At 41.4% G+C, this 23,554-nt stretch overlaps 1 protein-coding gene across 4 annotated transcripts in view; it reads left to right on the forward strand.

The window, feature by feature from the left end:
- Positions 1–23,554, forward strand: part of col11a1a (collagen, type XI, alpha 1a) — a 92,884-nt gene that overhangs the window by 6,118 nt on the left and 63,212 nt on the right. For 2 of the 4 annotated variants that reach the window (XM_037973231.1, XM_037973229.1), the window contains exons 2-11: positions 516–677; positions 845–1,058; positions 5,710–5,872; positions 13,176–13,298; positions 15,676–15,765; positions 17,902–18,000; positions 20,364–20,651; positions 22,755–22,820; positions 22,903–22,944; positions 23,043–23,105. In XM_037973231.1, the coding sequence (XP_037829159.1) occupies positions 516–677; positions 845–1,058; positions 5,710–5,872; positions 13,176–13,298; positions 15,676–15,765; positions 17,902–18,000; positions 20,364–20,651; positions 22,755–22,820; positions 22,903–22,944; positions 23,043–23,105 (1,310 nt within the window). Of the gene's footprint in view, positions 1–515; positions 678–844; positions 1,059–5,709; positions 5,873–13,175; positions 13,299–15,675; positions 15,766–17,518; positions 17,696–17,901; positions 18,001–20,363; positions 20,652–22,754; positions 22,821–22,902; positions 22,945–23,042; positions 23,106–23,554 lie in introns of all 4 variants that reach the window. The other 2 variants (XM_037973230.1, XM_037973232.1) reach the window with 2 other exon arrangements.

Below are 23,554 nucleotides of genomic sequence, written 5' to 3' on the forward strand. Positions count from 1 at the left end.
CCCCCCCCCCCCTCCAAAGTAAATGTTTTATACTGAGGGGCCGTTCTAACATGGAGGCATAATTATAAAGCTTTCCCAGGGGTCTCTCACACAGGCCCCTTTATGTGAAGCGCCTCAGCTTGGAGAGCCTTATCAAGGTAAACCTATCCAGGTGTGATAGACCTCTGCTGGCACTTTGTTCATTGTGGGGTTTCCTGTCAGGTGAGCCAAACGTAACCGTACATCTCCACACGTTACCAGCTCTAAACGCAGAGTTCAGTCCGGTAACGTGAGCTGAATGGAACCAGAACTCCATCAAGACATAAACAGGGATCCCAGATTGTGTTAGAGACGATATAAGACTCTTGTAGATGTAAATTGAAGGATTATTTTCTGAGAGTTTCATTAAAATCTGTCCAATATGTGCAAAAACGATAACATTAACAGCCGCCAGCGAGCGATAATCAACAAGTTGGTGGCAAAAAATAAATGTTTCTTCCTGTAAACAGAAGTTTTATTTGCTCTTTGACCTGCAGACCCGGTGGACGTCCTAAAAGTATTAGCATTTCAAAATTACCCCGAAGGAGTGACGAAAACATCCGGATTTTGTGCAAACCGAAGAGCATCCCCGCCGGACTCTGCTTACAGAGTCTCCAATCAGATCCAGCTCAGCGCCCCCACCTCTCAGTTATTCCCTGGTAAGTTAAACCTCCACCCTCTGCTGTGTGGAAACACTTTGTAGTTTTTGCATCGAACTTTGTTTCATGTATTTAAAAACGTATTTGTTGGTTTTTAGAGAGAAGTCTGAGATATCTTGTAGGTTTGAAGGTAAACTGTTTCATCTGTCCTCGTTCTGGTCCCACAGGTGGTGTTTTCCCCGAAGACTTCTCCATCCTGACCACACTGCGACCCAGATCTGGCCTCCAGGCCTTCCTGCTGTCGGTTTACAATGCGCAGGGGGTCCAGCAGCTGGGCGTGGAGGTGGGACGCTCACCTGTGTTCCTGTACGAGGACCAGAGCGGAAGGCCGGCCCCGGCCGACTACCCCCTGTTCCAAGGGCTCAACCTGGTTGACGGGAAGTACGTCAAACCTCAAACACGTCGTGAAGCAATTGAATTCTGCCTGCTCCCTTTCATGCAAGACTTTTAAACTAAGTTACAGCTGTTTCGCTCAAATCCTGTAAATGACGTGACCTCATGCAGTATTTTGAGATGTGTTGGCGCTCAGAGTATGTGTTGATCTTTGCTCAGCATTTGTAAAATCGACCGGGTTACAGCCATTTTTATGTTGACTAAAGTTATTTAGCTGTTGCGGCCGTCTTAAATGGGGCTGTAAATAAACATCCAGTGGTTACTTTCATTAAAATCTGTTCAGCGGTTAGCAGACAAACAAACAGACTTGGGTAAAAACCATCGGCAGCAGCTGATAAAGACACCAAGGTCCTCGTTTTAAAATGTTTCATGATGCAAAAGAAACATTTGTGTTGTGAAAATGTTTTTGCAGCTGATGGATTATGGCTGGAACTCCAAATGATCCACAGATGTTCTGAAAGCTTAACTGACTGCATATTTGATCACAAACCGGTTGGAAATTAGAAATCTATTTGTCTTTCTTTCAGGTAAATACAGTGGAAGGTTTGACAATAAGCACTTATTCCTGGTGAAAAAGCAAGGAAACAGTCCCGATCCTCCCCTTGGTGCTCCTCTCTGGATTATCCGTCTCATCGGGGGTCTGAGGGCTCAGAGACAGAGAAACTTTGGATTGTTGGGCTCAGCAGGGCTGATGTGGGCCACCTGACCTCATTCATGAACTCACTGCCTCTGTTATTTTAGAGAGGGGGGAGAGGAAGGACTCTAAATGTCCTTTTTGCCCCCTTTGATTACCTGATCCAAGTGGAAACATAGCTGCTAAGCTTTCAGCACAAACCTGATGATCTGCTCTCGGTGCCTTCACGCAGACATCTGGAGCTGCAGGTGCAGAATGACGTCTCAGAACCCGGTCAGATTTAAAAAGTAGACTTCTGTCTGAGCGGAGCCGGTTCAGTTTATCTGAGAGCCAAACAGCAAGCTCTCCTTGTTTTTAGTCTCCTTATGGTCTGCAGCTCGTTGGCGAACAGTTTCCTGTCTTGAATTACCAGAAGCTTGCAGTCTGTAAACGTGAGGGCTCCTGACGCGGGTGCGATGTGGCTGCACAACCTGGAATGCAGATTTTGTAAGCTGTGCACTGAAAATAGGTCATACGGCTGGTCACAAACACAATCCAGCGAGACTGTAACAGAAAATTAGTCTTTTCTCATAATATTGAGTCAACTTTGAGTCGCCATCTAGTCTCCAGCAGCCGCAGCCCAATGGGATGCCATCTTTACTTACTGGGGTCCAGACATGTCCTCCATGCTTTAAGCAAATAGAGAACTGACGCTAAAGTTAAAGTGCGGTCCATTCAGGACAGTGTGACCAGCATTAATGGCTCCACCCTGCAGGATAACGACAGAATACACAGAGAATAAACGGCTTCGACACAAGGAAGAGCTGTTGGTTGCTACGCTGTGATGTCTTCTTCTACTGTCACACACGTATCAGAGCCTCACATTTACTTTTAAATGTCGTGTTGCATTTAGGAAGTTGTCCTGAAGTATGTGAAACGTGGAGGAGTAAATAGTTTTCTGCTGTTTGTGAACGACTGTCTGTGGAGGATGTTATTACCTCTCAGTCTGCCTGCAGTCCCTGTGGATCAGGCTCTTTATCCTGCTTCAGAGGTGTGTAAATAAGCTGAATTTGCACCTTTCCAAGCAGCTTTGTTGCTGTATATCTATCACTTTTATCCTATTCAAGCTCTTCGATTGGGATTTTTTAAAAATTGCACCTGCAGATTTACTTTTTAAATCATCCCTAAGAGACAGCTGGACTTTTTTTTTTAAATGCATTGAGTTTACCCCCTTTCCTCCGAGCTGAACTCAGATGCAAATCACTCTCCCTCCATTCCCTTTTGAGGGTTGTGGAGGTATTTACATCGTAAGTTCTGGAAAGTTAGAATCTGACACCTCCTCCTCTGTTTGGTGTCGGTTTTTCGGTTTTGCTGAACTGAAGTTTCTTTTACCCCTCTCTCAACCCGTCTGAGTTCTCTGTCAGAAATATGAGCATCACTGTCCTCAAAAGAGTGTCTCCTGTCCTTAAGATGAAGGTGGACATCTGAGAGCTGGATGTCTTGTATTGGTCTGTGCGACTGAGGAGAGGTTGTTTAGTTTCGGTTTCTCGTTGCGCTGTCAAATGACGCCGTTAATTTCCTCCTTGAGGGATGACTAAAGGTTTATCTTATCTTACCAAAATATCTCATAAACCAGAGAGGAGGAATTTTAATTAAACTCTCAGAAAGTAATCATTTCATGAACATCTACTACTGATAATCTTTTGGACTCATCCCAATTAAAGATGGCTCCTTAGCCAACGAAAAAATGTCTGTGAATCGGTGGAATTACCAGATATTGGGCTAAAATTTGATGTGGTAGTAGCTGAGAGTCATCCCCAATCCCCAACACATACTCTGAACACTAACACATCTCACAAGATCTCACATGAGATCATTCATTTCAAACATCTGAGCAGAAAAACGACTAAAACTCTGTCCCTGCTCGTCTTAACATGAGCTTAAAACTCTTGCATGAAAAGTGGAGAGCGATATGCATTCCTTCAAAGAATGCTAGGCCTTTAATTGTGTGTGAAATTATTCAAACCACCAGTCGGTATTTGTTTGCTTCCTATATAGGTGACAAATAATCCTCTGTGCAGTAGCGTTAAGCCCAAAGACTGCTGCACGTTTACTTCTCTCTAATCTTCTAAACTCAGCTAATGGTTTAGCTGAGTTTAGAAACATTGTAAAATTCGAAGCATCATATATGAAATCAGCTGTTCCCATGTTGAACCAACACGTTGCCGGGTCTCATCTTCCACCTCAGAGTGGTGTTTTGACTGCGTGTCTCCTGCTCTGTCGAGGCAGGCCTTCCTGGATCCTGACACACACTTTCCACAATGTTCACCACGTCTGTCATGCCGAGTAACCCAGAAGGAGGATTAAGTTTGGAGTTTAATGAGTGTAATCCTGTGTTAAACAGGGCCAAAGTGTGGGGGCAAGAATGTGGTCCGCTGTTGCCTGGTATGCAACGGCTCTTAGGTGCAACGGCAAACGGTTGAAAGGGAAGGGAGGTGTCAGACTCACGTGCGACCCCAGTTAACTCTTTGCATTTAAAGATCAGTCTCATCAGTTTATCCTACGTCATAATGTCCTTTTAGTAAAACACTGGATCATCTAGTAGTTTCTGGTATTTGGTTTGTCGTGGTCAGGGCTGAGCGGGGGGGCTGGTGTCGAACCGTGAGGCACAGCAGCTCAACACAGACACTAATACTACCGCTACATGGTTTAGCATTCTGCCACGCATGTTGGCTTGTTTTGAAATTCTTATTGCACGAGTCAGAGCACGAAGAAATGAAGTGGATGTTGTTTAACGTTATGTGAGACGAAGGGAAGGAAAGTTACATGATGTCTGATACGTTGTCTTGTTCTCACAGGTGTCATGGCTGAGTTCTTCCATGAGCCTGTGGGAATGTCCTAAAGCAGTGGTCTCCAATCCTGGTCCTGGAGGGCCACCATCCTGCATGTTTTTCTTGTTCCTCTGCTCCAACACACCTGATTCAGAAGTTAAATCACCTCTTCATGTTCTGCAGAAGCCTGTTAATCACCCATTGATTCAAATCAGGTGTGTTGGAGCAGAGAAACAAGTAAAACCTGCAGGATGGAGGCCCTCAAGGACCAGGGTATCCCACCCCTGTCCTAGGAGATGGCTCGTAACGCCTTATTCTAAGGCATTATGAGCCAAAATGGCTACAACATAAGATGATCTCCGCCTGGTGGGTGATATGCATTCCTTTAAGAAAGGCTGGGCTTTTAATTTTTTTAGCATATCAGCACCAATTAAACCAATGGTCTCCAACCTGGTCCTCAGGGCCACCATCCTGCAGATTTTCCTTGTTTCTCTGCTCCAACACACCTGATTCAGAGGTTAAATCACCTCTTCATGTTCTGCAGAAGCCTGTTAATCACCCATTGATTCAGATCAGGTGTGTTGGAGCAGAGGAACAAGTAAAACCTGCAGGATGGAGGCCCTGAGGACCAGGGTTGGCCACTCCTGTTCCAGGTCCACGTTTGAGGAATGAATGACAAATGGAAAACATGCGTGTCTCAAAACGAGGCAGATACGTGAAAGTGAGACAGAGGTTCATCGTTTAATCCCACAAATCCAAGGAGGCATTTAAACTTTCAATTTGAGAAAAGAGTGAATTAATCTGAGCAGCAACTATGTTTCCTGCAACAGTTGATCAGCGTTTCATAACAGCTTGAAGGATTTTTGATCCATTCTTCGTGTTTTCTGGGATGCTGATAGATTTCTACTCGCTTCAGTTCCTCTCACAACATTTCAGCTAAGGTCAGGACCGAAACATTGAATTTATTCTCTTTAAAGCCAGACAAGAAGTAAAAGTGCACGAGTTGTCTCACTGCAGGACCAAGTTTCTGTGTAGTTTCAGTTTGCAGACAGATGTTTTGATATTTGCTGTTAAACTCAGAATTAATCCAGATTATTAAGAGTATCAAAGTGTGAAGCTGTGGAAAAAATGACTATAGAAGAAATCTGATGGATGTTGATGTTTGTTAATGTCAGCTTCTCCTGTCTTTGAGCAGGTGGCACCGTGTGGCCATCAGCGTGGAGAAGAAGACGGTCACCATCATCGTAGACTGTAAGACGAAGCTCACCAAACCCCTCCTCAGGAGCGACCAAGTCTCCATCAGCGCTAACGGCATCGTGGTGTTCGGCACCAGGATCCTGGATGACGAGGTTTTCCAGGTAAATCACCGGATCGTGTTTTTCCTTTAGGAAATATATTTACAGAAAACGATTCAGGTCTTGTTATTTATTGGTGGGTTTTATTGCCTTGCCTCATGTGTTTTGCCTGGATGGCTTTTGGGTTTAGCCCCTTTATTGACACACAGCTGGACCCCTTTTGATTCAGCCAAAAAGGAATGTGGACTTGATAGAAACCAGAGCCAGATGCAGAGACGGGCTTTCTTGGTTTTATTAAGAACATCACACAGATATAAGATATCTGAGAGCTTTTAGGGAGAGCTGTTGCTGTTTGATGACCTGAAATCTGTTTTTGGAATAAATATAACGTAATAAGTGGGGTTTTTTCTGAAAACATAGGTTCGTTTTGAGTTTGATGCCAAGAAAGTCTGGTTTTATTGCAGCAAGGCTTAAAGATGAAAGCCTTAAACATTTGTTTTTAGGCTTTTTGCTTGTTTCCTGACTCTCTGAACCTTTTAATGATAACATAAGCTGTAGATGATCACATTCCCTCATTCTGGGTTATTTTTATGTGGAGAAATTTTGTTTTGTCGAAAAAAACAGACTTTACTTGACTTATCTAGTCTTTTTCTAAAAATCTCTGTATGGGAAGTTAAAATGCAAAGAAAATCTCTGGTTTTAAAAACATCTGGAGTAGCATGGACAGGGTGTTTATTATAAACCCAGATGCATAATTGGTATTTTGCCAATTAACACCATAAAGCTTGAGATTTACCGCCTGGTTGTTTAATTTCAGAGGAGAACACAACCGTTCCTGGTTCTTGTTCTCCCTCGTGAACATTTGTTCTTCGGTTCCAGCGTCTGATCTGTTGGCGTCGCACCAAGCTCAGTTAAAAATCACAAGCAAATCATTACTTGTGCTTAATTAACACGGCAGTTCGACCTTTTAGGGAATGGATTTGCAGCTTTTTAGCGTCACGGTATTTGGCCAGAGGCTACTGCGATATAAAAACAGATCATTCTTTGGAAGCTCCTGAGACGTTGTGTCGGAGATGTTTCTGATTCTAAAAGAATAAAAAGCTCGGATGTCATGTTTCAGCGAAGGATGCTTCCGCTTTTATCCGAACGAGAAAACATCTGATTGACTGAAAAACACTGATCAGAAATATCCAGTTAGGGACAAAACATAAATATGTTTGCCAAGTTGTACTTTATTAAGGAACTCATGTAATCAGTTTTAAGATTGCTGATCTCAGATTGTAGTTAAGGTTGCCTTTTAATGGGATGAAGTTGGCTTTTATTCGTCTGCTTCTGTTGTGATTTTTGCAACTTCTCTTGCAGTTTTAGAAATACATGAAACCATGCAGGATGGTCAGGAATACAAGCTTTCACAGCTGGTAGCAGTACATGATGATAAATAAATTAGCAAAAAAACAAAACCTGTTTATAGACAACAATGGGATTTTGGTGAAACGAATGGTAAACTCAGGCCTCTTTGGAGCTCTATGGTTCTGACAGAAAGTTGAATTTCATATGACTGAACTTCTGTTTTGAGATCTTTAACAGTTTTCACCCAACTGCAGTTTAGGTTTGATGGTTTTTGGAGATTTGAACACAGAATGTTGAACTTTTGAGTCATTTAAACCTTTCATAAATGTCTACAAGCGCTTTCTACATCCACAGATTTTATGCTGCTTATTAACTTTATGCATCAAAATATGGATATTTTTGTCTTTTCTCATCTAAAGTGTCCACCACTGCTGTACAACTTGCCGTTTTCTCTCATATCCCCTTTTCAGGACCGGAAGTGAAAAGTTTCTAATCTGTCATGTCTCTAACATAAGAACTGTGGACATCTAAAGATTTACACGTATGGCGACCAAATGTTCCTGCGTTATTTGATACAACTGACAGTTTTTGTGCAGAAATTGTTTGAGGCTCAGTTTCTAGTTTGTGTTTCTGTCAGATTTCGTTTTACCAGCTGACGGGTTTGAAACAACGTCTCCACTGTGGACTTCTTGGGACAGATCTCCTGTCTGTTTTCCATCCCAGCTCTCCTCAGAGACCCACAGGGCCCTTTGCATGCTGGGAAATGTAGTGCAGGTGACAGAAATAGCTCAGCAAAAGCAAGAAAACAATAAAATATAAACAGTTTCTGGTTGGTGAGTTACAAAATGAGAGGAAATGATGTTATAAAATTATAAAACATAACCACCTCTGATTTCTGTATTAAAACTCAGGCAAAACTTTGGAATCTGTCCTATTCATGCCCTACCTGCAGGTTGGAAGCCACCGAAGCTGAGATGAATGGCAGTCTTTCTTTTCACCATCAGGCCTCCCTCAATTCCTCAAATATTCTCCCTGCTCACCTCCTCCTCCCGCCGCTCCCTCCCCACCTCGCGGCCTCGTCCTGCTCCTATCGCATGAGGCTGTCCATTCATGCCCCGCAGACGCTCTGAACCCAGCTCACACATATAGACATACCTGCGTCTGTTCCCGGCCTTCCTGGGTGGAAAACGGCCACCTGAGCTGAAGGAGCAGATTGTGCTGAACGCTGTCGTGCCTGCACCACCAGCGCTGCCAGGGGAGCCAAAACTGTGCATCAGTTTGTGCCATATCTTGTCAGCTTTCAGGACAAATCTAATAATCTGTGTATTGTGATGTGCACCTTTTTTAAACATGCAGCGTAAATCATTTACAGCTGACAAAAGGATTACAGTGAATTCTTCTGTAGTTTTATTGCTGCTGGACTGTAGCTGTAGTTGTTGTTTGTTACAGGTGACTGTGGTTATGCTGAAGGTATGTTGCCCTTGGCAAAGGTATGTGAGAGCAGCCATGCTGATTACTGCCCTGTTTGATTCAGCCAGTGAGGCTCTGATCCTGCAGGGTAATTACAGCATGCTGTGGTATTTTAGGAGAGATGACTCAAAGCACGAGTTTCGTTTCAAGCAGCAATGCTGAGGAAATCCAACCTGTGACCTTTGACCTCTTGTCTGTGTGTACATGTGACACGGTGCCTTGTTGTCTGGAATAAATGAAGGTGGTGCATTTTGAGGGTCAGTCTTTGCCTCGAGTGGAGAAGTTCAGGTATCTGGGAGTGATGGAAGGATGGAGCGATGACTCGGAGGGCGTTGATCTGGTCTGTCGGGATGAAGAGGCTTTATTTACTGTTCCAACCCTCACCTATGATCTGGACCAAAAGAATGAGATCTTGGATACAAGCGGGTAAAATGAGTTTCCCCCATAGGACGGCCAAACTCAACCTTAGAGATGAGGTCATCAGGAGGAAGTTTAAAGCCAAGAAGCCAGCTGAGATAGTTGGATGCTTCCCTGTGCAGGTTTCCTGATCCTTCCACTGAGTTCAGACTCCTGGACAAACCCAGAACCTGCTGGAGGGATTAAATATAATCTCTAGTCTGGGAAAGTCCTGGGATCCTCCACAAGGAACTGGAAAGTGGAAGGTCTGAACTTCCCTCCTGGACTTGTGACCTTTGTGACCCAGCCACAAATAAGAGAACGGATGGCTGGATGATTTCTCTGTTCCTTTTTGCCCTGCAGGGCTGATCATTTCAAAGAGAATGCAGTTGGATCAGTCAAAAACAAAAAACTTAATAGTTTGTTTGTTTTTTTGACACATTAATGATCCAACAAAGATCACACAACTTTAACTGCACCAGTATAAAACAGGGGAAATCACAGCTTTAAGGATCTATATTGAAATATTCCCAGTTATTTGATGTTTACCTTGAAGCTGCTTCCCCTGTTGACCTTTGACCCTGAGGTCATTAGGGCTGAACTCGTGAGCGTCTGAACTGGCCCGTGCTGTGTGTCTCCCTGCAGAAGACATGTTTTATCATCCCATCTGCTCGTCCCAGAGTCTATCTTTGGGTTCATTTCTGGAGCTGAAATCGTTATTTTCTTATTAATGAGCTAGGAAGACGCCTGCGTGCTGGAGCTTCATTTACGCCACAAAATATTTAAGCAATCTGACTTCCATTGACCTGTCAGCACCCTTTTGGTGAAACTGTCTGCTTTGAATCTTAAAATTAGTTCATCCTGAATAATACACAGTATGTATTTGTCTTTACTTTCTTTCATGTTGCTCTGTGAAAGTGTGAAACGTCTTATAAGTGTCCGAATCTGGACTAGGTCTCTTCAGCCTTTTTGTGTGCAGACTGGTGGCTCCTAGACATGAACTAATCAGAGCAGGGTTCAAGCATTCTTGCACTCTGCATACTTTGTGCTATTTTAACTATTTATTTTAAAAAACAAGGCAGGCTGTTTGGAATTTGGTATATTGGAGACCCCGCAACCGTTCGGAGGAAGGTGGTTCAGTCAGATGAGACCAAAAAAAACATCCTGTTCCCCACAGTGAAGCATGGTGGTGGCAGCATCATGATATGTGGAGGTTTTTCATAAGCAGGGAATTGGGAAACTGGTCAGAGTTAAAGGAAAAGTGGACCAGCTGTTGAGGGAACCCTGTTTGAGTTATCCAGAGATCTGAGACTAGGACGGATGTCCACCTTCCGGCAGGATAGTGACCTGAACCTTCACTCCACTGGTTTTAGGAGAACCTGTCACATGTCCTGGAATGGCCCAGTCAAGAACAAGACCTCAGGCCAACCGAGAATCTCTGGAATATTGAAAAGGCTTGATTTCTTTCATTCCAGAGTCACTTCCCAGCTGTCCCCGGAGCAGCTTGCAGATCTGTTTTACATGTTTGTAATCATTAATGAACTTTTCCTGACTTATTCATGTAAAATTATACATTATTAAAACAATTTAGACTCACCTGTAGGGTTATGTTGTCAGAACATGAATTGTAATGAAGCAGCTATTCACCAAAGTGTATTAATAATGCACACCTCAACAGAAGATTTCTTTATTTACGTGCAGGTTTTTGTTGTGTTTGAGACAGTAGAGGTGATGCCTTTCTTGTCTTGAATGTACAAATGAGGTAAAACAGAATTGGTTGTTAGAAGTGTGAGAGAAAGTTAAAGTGTGGGTTCATCCACTCAGACACATTCAGGGAGGAGTCTCCGGGCTGTGAAACAGGAGGATGATGGATGGGTACGCAGAAAGTTTCAAGTAGCACCTCTTATTTTCTCATGAAACATGCCTCAGCAAAGTGCTATTTACTCTAGGGTACATTTAAAGATCCGTAGATTTTTTTTAGCCTTTTCTTTCAGTAAAGATGCACACAGACATACATTCTCCTGACAAGTTGCAGCCTGCTTGATTTCTCCTGGATTTCATGCCGATTTTCCTTTATGCACTTGGATGAATGCTTTCTCTGTGGACACAAGTGTATCAAGATTTTATCTTTGGGTTCAGGTGGCTCTGTGTGCCCACCTGCCGACAATTCGTGCCCCTCGCTCTGCCTCCTTAAAAACCCTCCTCACATTTCTTTGCAAGCTTAAGTACAAGCCTATAGAAGCTCCAAACATTGAAGAAGTATTCACATGCTTGCAGCTATCTGTGTGCTTTGGCTGAGGGATTAATAGCAAAACTGCTGGAATTGTGTCAAACTTTGTGGTGCACTGTTCCAACAATAAGGAAAACATTGTTGTTAGATGTTTTATTTTTTCATTTTGCAGAGTTTTATTTCTTCCTTTGTGAGCTTTTTAGTGGATATCAAAGAAAGTCATTTTGTTTTCTTGATGTTTGCAAAATATAATTGATTTTAACGAGAGCTGCATAATATTGGGGAAACTTACAAACAACATGTCCCTACTAAAGGCCATTTGATTCCTTGTATAATCAGAGAGAAAGTTTGGTTTGCATTTGTAGTCCTGTTGGCCTCATCGAGTTTGGATGAAGCTCAACATCTTCAGGTCTGAGGCCATGGTCCTTAACTGGAAATGGGTGGAAAATCACCTTGGATACTGACATAACCCTCCTGTGGCCTTTTGTCTAATGGACCCAAAGTTACAAGAGCTTCGAAGGGTTCAGGAGGGTCAACGAATCAAATTAAAAGTAGGTGCTTCCTCTGCAGAGTGAGTGGACCCATTCTTTGGGATAGGCTAGGAAGCTCCACTTTTCGGGAGGAGAGTCGCTGCGGTTTGGGATTCTGGTGGCGATGTCCTCTGGATGCTTTCCGAAAGGAGGTGTTTCAGACATGTCCCGCTGGGAGAAGGAATTCTATCTCACAGCTAGCTTTGGAACATTTTAGAGGGAGTCTCTCTGAATGAGCTGGAGGTGGTGGCTGGATAGAGGAAGTTCTGGGAAGCTCTGCTGAAGTTGTTGTCTTAGATAAGGGATGGATGGATGGTTGGTTGGTTGGTTGGTTGGTTTGTTTGATGGATGAATGGATGCATGGATGGTTGGATGGTTGGTTTGATGGATGGATGGATGCATGGATGGATGTAGGGTCGGATGTATGGTTGGATGTATGGTTGGATGTATGGTTGGATGGTTGGATGGATGGATCACACTGGCTGCACAGTAAACTGCCACCCTGCCCACAAACATATATATATATATAAAATATTGCACAGATGCACAGTGTAATATTTAATATCTGTGGAATTGCTTATTTTTTTCCTTCAGTATTTATTTTTCCTTGTACATATTATTTGTATTTCATATTTCTTCCTTTCTTGTATTAATAATCAGCTGTTTTGTTTGTATTTCTTTCCTTTTGAGCCATTGCAGTGACATTTCATTCTAATGTGCACTGTACGGGGTACAGTCTGAATGATAAATAAGTCTGCCTGTCTGTCTAGACAATAATACCCTATACTGCTGTATAATTTGAAGGTGTTTTAATAGTATTAAAACCTACCAATTCTTCTTCACTTTGAATAAAACTATTTTAAATAATATTTATTAAAAAATGAAGTTTTTCTCTTGTAACCTTCCAAGACTATAAACTGTATGCTGACATTAAAGGCTTACGATCTTGTTCCCAATATGTTTGACTGTTATATGCTCTGGTAGTATAACTGTTGTGGTTTATTTTAAAACCTTTAAACACTGTCTGCTGTAACACGCTGACACCAGGTGCTGCTTTTATCTGTGGGATTGATCTTTAAGTGATTTCCTGAACTGATAACAATAATTTTCCCAGTGTGTCAGGTTGGTGCGCTCCCTGCATCATGTCAGAGTGGATGTGTGGTTTCTGAGCCAAGCTGTTTAATTATACAAGTCAACAGAGTCTGCCAGACTTCATAAAACCAAAGAGATCACATCTGTGATTAGAGATTTTTATTTATGCCTTTTTGCTTCCTGCATATGAGAGTGAGAACAAGACGAGGCATGGCCGTCCTGCTGGCTGCTGATGATCTGCTTACCTCAGCTTCAACTGCGGTGTCAGTAACTGCGACGTTTTCTGTTTTCCCTGCAGGGTGACATCCAGCAGCTTCTGATTGTCGACGAGCCCAAAGCAGCGTATGACTACTGCGAACACTACATCCCGGACTGTGACACCCCCCACAGGGACTCCCTGCAGGCCCAGCAGCCAGAGGAGGTCAGGGGAGGGGGTGGGACGCGTCCGAAACGTCCGTGAAGGAGAAACCAAAAAGCATCGCTTCCACCCGTTAATTCATTTAATATTCAAACACAACCACCAGGTTTAATCCACTCAGACAAATATTTAATATATTCACTGTTTTATTTATTAAATACCACTGTAAGGGTAGGGTAGGCAAAAAGGTCCGAAGGTGAACAGAAAAAACAGCATCAGTTTCTTGTGATGCCTTTTATTTGTTCAGTTGACAGATTTTCTTTTCCAGCTTCCAAAAACACACAGTTCTTATAGCAAATTGGCAACACACCTGTGCTTGAGTGGACTAAGCCAAATAACAAACATCTAAACAGAAAAACAAGAATAAAATTATTAATCTAATTTACAAACTCATCTACATAATGAAATGGTCTGAAAAATAAACCATGTTATACAAGATAACTCAGAAAGTTACTTTAAAGAAAAACAAAGCTATATTCAAAAGAAAACCCTCTAATTGGTAGAACCCAGCCAGGTAATCAATGACATCATCAGCCATTTAAGCAGGAAATACTGGGCCGCGCCTCCCAAACAATGGTGAGTAAAAGAGAAAACAAATACCATAAATATACCTTAACACAAAAGAAACAAATTCAACCAATGGTCCAGAAGTAGTAGCTTTAACCTAAACATATAAATAGATGGAAACTGCAACATAATGCTAACACAAACAAACCTGGGTAAGTAAGTGAAGCAAAATTGCAAAGTAATGTTTAAATCTAAGCCTTCTAACCAACTAAAGGAAATAAGTGAATCAGAAATAAGAATAAGGGACAAGTGGTAAACACAAACTGAACCACTTTGTCACAACCACATAAAATGATTTAATCTAGTATTTACTGGTGCTATAAAAGAGTAAGTATCACTTTGCAGACATTAAAATGCAGATTCAAAAGTTTGGAAATTTTATATCAGTGTCAAATTTAACAGTAAATTAACATAAATATGACACTAATGACTCTTTTGGTTCACATTAATTTAGTAGCTGAAGGTTTTTATTTGGAGGCCGATGGGTTAAATGGTTCCATCATATTATAAGATATATTCCTCCTCCTGACTTCCTTTTAACGCTGTCTTTAACATAAGGATGCAGTGCAACAGCTTATTAACTCCTTAGTTTTGTGAGTAAACGCTGAGCAGCGATCAATTTTAACAATTATGGATTAAAATTCACAGCTGAATCATTTTAACACTTTTCCAGAAATCATCATAAAAAGATGATTATGTGCAATTCTTACCAAAGTGTATTTACAGTGTGACGTTGGACCCAAAGCGAAAAGTTAAAATCTGTGGAAGATTCACTTCTTAGCTTTATGAGACCTGATTAATATCTTAAAAGGGATGTTGTGGAGAAGTTGTGAACAGTTAATGTCTTACCTGTAGTCTCCGATCTCTAAAACATTACATGCATATCAGTGTGTTACACGGTTACTCTGGCAGAAACGTAAAGAGTCCCAGGTTGCATCACTTGATCTGCAGCTGCTGCTATTTGTGTTTGCAAATAACCATAAAATTATATGTAAAGAGAGTAATCATGTAACTGAGTTTTTATGTTGCATGACCTGCTTTAAATTTCTTATTTAAGATAGGAGGTGTTTGAAGACGGCAGTTCTCAGGCCAGTTGTTAGCACATCAGAATTAAACTCCTTTTTTTCCAAACTGAGGTTATTCAGGAGCCATCTACAACAGGTAAGATATTACCTGTTCATAATCTCTCCACAATATCCCACTTTACCAGATCTGAACAATCCCTTAAGTCCTTTTTAGTGATTTAAGCATATTTCTTCCATTTTGTGTCATTTAAAAAGAACTACAGACCTCCATGACACACAGATGAAGCTTCTTATCTAAAGATGACCTCCGTGTTTAAGCTGCTGACGTGTTTTTGCTGAAAACGGTCCATGAAATGAGCCTTTTAAATCGCCTATCTGCTGTTTGGAAGTAAAATTCCTCGTAGGAGGCTTCAGCAGTTGGCTACTCTTTTGTTTATCCTAATAAGCCCATTATCTAATGGAGTAAATCTTCATATTTTGATTATTTTTAACTAATCTTAATTGTAAGTTATTCATAAAGTATACGTTATGTTGCTTTCTTACATTTTCCTGTGTATTTTGTAGCATTTAAAATGGATTTATTCAAGTAATTATGGAGGTTTTACTCTATTAAATTGTCATTTCATGGGAACATTTGCTGTCTGCTGCAAGTAATAACAGAAAATGAAGCGGCTTGAACATGTAGCATGCTGAAGATGATATTCATATTTTTGTTAAAATCCCGTTCTGCATCCTGAACACTAAAACGTCTCTCTCTCTCTCCTCTGTGTGTCTCCTAACCTCTCCAGTACAATACAGATGATTTAGATTACTCTCAGTTCTATGATTACCCTGAGGGAGCAACGGAAATCCCAATTGAAGGGTATTTTGAACCCCAGGTAAATGAAAAAACAGGAACAAGAAAATGTTTTGTGTGTTTTGTGCAGTTTTTGTGTCGTGTCAGTGTTGTGTTTACATGCACTCTCAGTTACTCAGTGTTGTAATAACGTCCTTTAGTAGAAAGTTACAGTAAATGTTTGTCAGCAGGTGAAAGCTTCAAGTTTGAACTCACCTAATGCTCTGAAAGGAGTCCCAGTTTTTGGTTATTTTTATTGTTTATGTTCAATCGTAGAAATGAGGCCTGATTCACTAAAACTGAGCAGCTCCTGGTTTTTGCTGCACTTTTTGCCCATAATTTGCACCCACTATCTGGTCTGCAAAACAATTCTAATAATATAAGTGACCATTGCATCATTTAATAAATTAAAAAAGGGACGATGGCATGCCTTCTTTTTGTGAAGGCAGCTCCTCTTCCTCTGTTTCTTTCCTTGAAAACACAGTTAAGGTGGTACCTCCCTGAGCTGTGACTGTTAGTGAAAAGAAATCCCTCTAAATTGCAGTAAAATGACAAGGGGGAAAAAAAAACTGCAATTTTTTGTCTGTAGTCTCACTAAACTTGAAGTGTTTGCAGCCAAGTGACAATCAACCTGTGTGGCCGTGTTTTGGGCAGCAAGTTTTGTAAAATCACAGCCTATTTTCTTGTTAAACTGTATTCTTGGCCGTGCACATTATTGTGTTGTTTACCTCTGCCCATATTTGCTCGTTTTGCACCCACCTTGGCAGCCTCCTCCATATTTATATCTACTGGGGTACTCTTCTGAAACGAAAACAGCCATTTTATGCAAACGTGGACGTTTGGATAAAATGTTTTCTGTCAGAGGAGAGTTTCTCTGTAGGTGTCAAAATACAGCTCTAGCGCATTTGAGACAGGTTGGAGATGCCTGCGGCAAAATCCAAATGTATTTGAGGGGTTGGAGACACCCGTGATGACTTTGACACAAATTTTTTGAACACGCCTAAAACTCAAGCAACAGGGCTGCATGCCTGTGCAACTCATGCAAGGAAGCTGAAAAGTCGTGAGACATTCTGGAGACATTTAAGAGACTCTATCATGAATAATGTCCACCAACGAGTGGCAGCCCAGTGAGATACCACCTTTACCAGCAGCTCTGATGGTAAACACTTCACGCTAACATCTCTACCCTTTAGGAACCAATCAGTTTTAGCACTTACATAAATATGGAGGTGTTATTTTTGTTCCCCTTTTAAAATATTGCACAAAAGCAAAGATTACCAGTGAATAGAGACGCTGTTTAATGGCAGCACAGTTTGAGGCGTACATTTCCCTTTACAAGGGCTTTGTAGCAAAAGCCGTGCAAACTGAGTCCACATGTAAACACACAGTAAGTCAGCCTTCTTTGTGTCTGTTTTATGTCTGCTGCTGTCTGTTTAAATGTGTTTTTTTGCTTTTAAGAAGTTATTTAAATCGTAGAACACAAAGCAGTATCAGTAACTTTTTATATTAACTAAATCAATCTTACTTTTACAACAATCTGATTTAATCTCTGTAGTAGATATAAAGAGCTCCTGAAAGTGTTCTTGTGCCCATGTCAAACAGATTTTTTTATATATGTCTTCTAATTTTTCAGTGTAACATGAACAGCCCAGCCTTTGTGCCTAATTGTGTCCCATTCTGAGAGTTGTGTTCTTGTGATCAGGCTTCCAGCTGCAGCTCTTGTAAATGACTCTTTGTGATGAGTGCTCCTAAATCATTTCTGTCCCGGTGTTCTTTGTCGCCGTCACCTCTTCCAGAGAATGAAACGTAGTGTCTCCGTGAAAAAGAAGACGAGCAGAAAGTCCGTGGGTAAAGCTAAGCCCAAGCCCTTTAAGCTCTTGACTACTAAACGGTCAGCTAAAAGGTTTTCCAATCCGTGGATGCAGCAAATGAGGGGCTACCAGGGCACAGCGCCACACAGAGGCAGTGATAGGGTAAAGATTCATCCGAAGAAAAAGACCGAAACCCATCAAGATTTTCCTGCCTTAAGTTTTAAAAGGAAAATCTCTGATGTCACACTTAGACCTCCCTAACAGCCTGTGTGTCGAAGTGTAACCAGCTTGAGATGACCCCTTTCAACACCTAATATAAACCTTTAATTAACCCAGATTCTTCTTTCCTTCTTTCTACTATTACTCAGCTAAACAATGTAGAGGGAGATTACAATACAGACATTGACTACGGAACTGTAGATGATACTCAGACTCAGTCCCCTGTTGCCACGAGCGGACCCAACAAGGTAATTTTCTATTTTCATTCTTGTCTGCTTTTAAAAGCCACTGTTGGTGTTTTGAGCGATATGATCCTGGAGACGTAACCGGTACGAGAAGACAAAGACACAGTCATTCAGACGAATCAGTGTGTCTTCTGAGTTTCCTCAATTCTTGTGTGGTTGAAGTGATGGACACAGGACATTTTTAGAAATTGCTCGCCGCAGTCAGGTGGTAAACAAATAGTTTTATTGGTTGTTAGCACTACATTAGATATGGTTGAACATTGCAAGTTAATTTTTAATTTTATATTTCATTCTCTTGGCTAGAGATGCTCCAATCATCGTTTTATTGGCTTATTTTGATTTTTGCACAGCTCTGACCTGCTGATACAAAGTTTGAAACTATAATTTCTTGAAGGAGTGCACATTGGCCTCTGCCTTGTTTTAAACAAAGATCAGTTCAATATGTTTCCGTCTGACTCATTTTAAACGCCTCACAGACAGTACATACAGCTAACATCACGTCTTTTTGAATTAAGTGAGAATTAAGCCAGTTTTTCACTCGGCTGCATCTGTTGGAGACTCAAAATTGAGTGAAAATAGGTCAACTTTCAGTTGCCGGCTCACTGGGTGTTTCTAACCAAGCAATGCACCAATTTTAAAAAAATCGCAGTGTGTTGTGTGCTGTATTCAAGGCCATGCACATTATTTTGGTCCCCACCTTGATCTGCTTCGTTCCTACGTCGTCAGCTGGCCCTGTGTTTAGGATCTAATCCACTGAAGACAGGCGGATTTGGTCCAGTTTTTAATAATTATTATTGAGCTTCCCTGAAGGTGTCAAAAACCTGCTCCAGAAATACAGAAACTAAATTCAGACTGGTTTGAGTTGACATGACAGGAAAATTGGCTGCATGGATTTTTTAAAAACATTTTTTAATATTCAAGCAACAAGATCGCAAGCCTCTGCAACTCATCTAGAAAACTTAGAACGTGCAAATGTTTTGAGACATTTTGGAGACTCACTCACGAGTTTCCAACAGTTGCAACCCAGAGAGATGCTGGCTGTAGCTATGGTGCATTCACTGACCAGAAAAAACCCAAAAAACTTGATGTTTTACTCATATATAGGACATAAATTTGACAAAACCTTCCATTTTTACTGGAGTGGTTATGGTAGAACCCATTAGTTATTTATAAAAGCACAGATAATCAGTAGAATAACACGTCCTGTTGTCCATCACATGAGTTGGTTGGTTCTGATCACTAGTTCTGCTAAAAACCTGGAACAGAACTATGATCAGCGAGGCTGAAACTTCCCCGCAGCCTGCTCTGATCGTGCTTTGTCTGCCACATTAGTTAACAAATTAGATGTGATTACACGGCCTGTTTTTAAATGATTAATTTGGCAGGGTGGATTACTGCCAGCAGCGAGGTGTAATTGCATCTACTTTGTCCCGCTCCGAGCCCAAACCCACGGTGATCACCGTGTGGAATGAGAGAAATAAATTGTGCCAAGTGTTTGTGGTTCCAGTGTTGGCGCCAAATGCAGAACTTGCATCAACTTAAAAAATAATTAAATCAATCTGATTTGATGTCTGTCCAATTCAGATGTTTGTTTTGATGCACATCTGCTACAGTGAGATAATGACTGCATTCAGTGACAATAATAACACTTTATTTTAACATATCTATCCTGGTTTAAAGGTTTTTATCTTACCTTCTTTAAAATGTGTGAAATTTGACATGAATAAGGTGTTATTGTTGTTACTTTTTATATTTTTTTCTGCATATAATCTTTAATACATTTGTCGTTTGCTTTAATAACATGCAAAAGTAGATTTTTTTTTGCTTTAGTTGCTTAAAGTGATACTTCAGATTTTTTGAAGTGAAGCTCTCTGTACAAATAATATCTTACCTGTTGTAGAAAAGTCTTTGAACAATCTCAGATTAAGGAAATAAATCTAATTAATTCTAATCTGAGCATTACCAAGATAAAACTCAATCTTTAAAGTTTCACAGGAATATTAATTTATGGTCACACCGTACAGCTACAGCTAGCTGCTGCTGCTGCTGTTTGGCAAATAACACATTTCTTTGTAAATAACCATGTAGTTCGAAACTGATGGCAAAATAAAAGTTTATAAAACAGAAATTGAAGGATAAGGTTTTAAAACAGCAACAATCCTGCTCATATTAGCTCATCAGTCCAATCAGAACTTTCCTTTATTTTTCCATGTTAGTTATCTACAACAGGTAAGATATTAATTGTTCATAAGTTCTCCACAGAACCCCACTTCCAAAGAGCTGAACTGTCATTTCTGATCTAACGCTTCTGTCTGTTTGGTTCCTCATTTTTACTTTCTCCTCCTTGCTCGTGTAACGCCCTGAAGGCTGTGGGGGAGGATTTCGACGGTGCGTTTGTCACCGCGGCCCCTCCTGTTGCTCCGGAGCCGGGCCCCGGGCCTGGAACCGAGGACAGCTCCGACACCGGTGCGGAAGCGTTCGATTTTAAGGAGTATGACCTAAACGAGTACGACTTGGGTGAGATTGACAACAAGCTGTATGATTACGGAGCGTACGATGAGTACGGGACGGCCCCGTCCAATGCCCCCCCGGCGGCCTACGATGAAGAGGTGGGGCCTGGGGTTGCTGCGGAAACCGACGTTTCTGAGAGCACTGTGAGTACCGCCCCCTGACCTGGTGATGCGGGGGGTGTGCATGATGATCTGTCGGCTTGGCATGAGGAATATGTCATTGACGCGCTGAGAGTGGAAACGATTTCCCTGGAGACCTAAAAACTAAAGGAACAGTGCATGCATACTGTGGTAAAAATTTAAATTTGTGTTTCAGCCACACTCCCAACCTTTAATCAGTGGATATTAGCCCGACCCAAACCCCGCCGAGCCTCCCCACCCACTCATCTGTCAGCAGCTGGATCCAATCCCTGCTGTTGCAACAAGCAGCCTGTGACATGTTACCACCTTCGTGCACGGCATTCAACCTTTAAATCATCGGGAGCTGCCTGCACGGTTGTAAAGAAGATGTTAGGGCTTAATTCACCTCTCTTTCTGCCCAGAATCTTAATCCACACCAGATCGTTTTAAGTGGGCTTTTGTGGAAAAGTTAACAATATTTTACTTGCTGTTGATAGCTCTTTTATTTACCTCAGCTTAGAGAAATAAAATTTAACAAAGGGTGAATTTGAAGAATAGCTGAACCGCCACAACCTTTTTGTTTTTGTGCTTTTCCAGCTGGCAAGAACAGCTACTGCCCCTCCCCAAAATAAAGAAAATGCCATCATAGTTTATTTTGAAAGGATTATAAAGTAGAAACTACAGGTGAGCTCATCTTTACTGACAGTATACATGCTGACCCAATTTAAAGATGGGTTTCCAGCTTCTGAACTTGAGGTTTTTAAAGTATTATTTAACATACTGCGAGGACACGGCCATTTTCCAGCAAAATCAAAAAACAGACAATAGTCTAAATCAGATTAGTGCTCATTAATCAACCCTGCATGAGGAGAGGATAAAATAAGGTTTGGTTGTTGAAATGAATTGCTGCAAGTTTGTAAAGGTGAGGGGTTAGATGGGATTAATGCAACTGGAGGGATATAAGAGAAATTTCAAAGAGTGTTTTTACTTAAAATGCACATCCCTCCAAGACTGGAGTGGATTTCTGCGACCCTAAACTCTAATCTGACAGCGATTCATTTAAACATTAGTTTATAAACTTTTACAATCATGGACTTTTCTGTAAAATACATCCCTATAAATGTTTGTAAATGAGCATCTACACTAACTATTATGAATTTTTTGTTAAACAGAAGTGTTTTCGGGCAGTTAGACTAGCCGTTAGCCCATGAGTCCTGTCAGATTTAAATTATTTCTCCAAACTGAGGCCTGTCAAAGAGCTATCTGCCACAGGTAAGATATTAATTGTTCATAGGCTTTCCACAGAACCCCACTTTAAAACTGAACTTTACTTTTAAACTCTACTTTTTTACAGTCCCAGACTATACAGTATTGATTTGTTTGGATATCCAACATTTGGAGTTACCTGCTAACGTTTTTTAATGTTTGGGTGGTTGGACCCAAGCATGCAGTTTATCTCAAAGTGTTTAATAAATGAAAAGTGAAAGAAAAACCAGAGGACTGAGCAAGAGCAGGATCTGACCATAAGCAGGAGAACTGTGTCTTGTTTAATTACTGAATGAGAGCAGCTGAGATATTTATTATTGTGACAGAAACTACGACCGTGGAAAAGCAAAAAGCAGCTCATAATGCCAAAATAATCAAGTAAAACCACTGAAATAAGTTATACAGAAACATACTGACACATTAACTAAAAATATGCATAAAAAAACAGATACATTTTTTAAATACAGCCTTTATCTCTTTATATTTAACTAATTTTACAACATGGCCATTTTGTCCTTTTGTCAGCTTCTTAACTCCAGTTTCTCAAACTACAGCAGATGGAGGCTTTTCCTGCTGATTTTATACTTTTACTTTATTATATCAGCTTTGTTTGATCCCTCTGCAATGACAGCATTGCTCCATTTCATGCCTTAGAGGTTCGTTCCCGCTCTTCCGAACTAACATTTACCTGTTTTTTCACGTCGTGTTTTTGTGTTTTCCGTGATTTTCTCTCTGTCCATGAAGTAGCCACGCTTGTTAGATTACAATACTGATCTGTTGATAAAAACGTGTCGAAACATCCTGGGTTTTTTTGTACGCCGTGTGAGGAATATTACCTCTTTTCTTGCTTTGCGACTGCAGGTTGCTGGTCCTGAAGTAGCCTACGGTCAGAAGGGCGAGAAGGGCGAGCCGGCTGTGATCGAACCTGTAAGACCTGTTAAAGCTGTAAAATGATATCTCGAGCTGCCGCAGAACATTTAGGGTGAAACGGTGTGTTTGTAATTTAAAGGGGATGCTAATTGAAGGACCACCGGGACCAACCGGCCAAGCTGTGAGTATAAAGATGAAACAATGTCACTGTGGATCACGGTTCTTGTGAGGAACCAGTAAAATTCAGGCTGGTTTTAAAACCTAAATGTGTCTTTTTAGGGTCTTCCAGGACCCCCAGGCCTACAGGGACCCCCAGGTGTTGCTGGAGATCCTGGTGACAGAGTGAGTTTACATTTAGGCTTAGAAACGTGGGTATTGTGTAAATACAGTTGTGATCAATCATATTTATTGAGGATGAATCTCCACCACTTCCACACCAAACTTCAGCCTAATATCTGTAAAACTGACTGATTGAGGAGATATTTTGCTAACAGACATACACAGACAATTACATTATCATAATGACTCTTTAAGCTGTGCTCCTCAGCTTGTGCTCCTCTGGGCCTTTTGGCCCAGAGCTAGGGTTAGGGTCTCGTCAGGGTTTGAGGGGTTAGGGCCTTTTGGCCCTAGGCGAGAGTTAGGGTCTCCTCAGGGTTTGAGGGGTTAGGGCCCTTTGGCCCTGGGCTAGAGTTAGGGTCTCCTCAGGGTTTGAGGGGTTAGGGCCTTTGGGCCCTGGGCTAGGGTCAGGGTCTCCTCAGGGTTTGAGGGGTTAGGGCCTTTGGGCCCGGGCG

This window comes from Kryptolebias marmoratus, linkage group LG21 (genome assembly GCF_001649575.2).
Source record: "Kryptolebias marmoratus isolate JLee-2015 linkage group LG21, ASM164957v2, whole genome shotgun sequence".
Classification (NCBI taxonomy): Eukaryota; Metazoa; Chordata; class Actinopteri; order Cyprinodontiformes; family Rivulidae; genus Kryptolebias; species Kryptolebias marmoratus.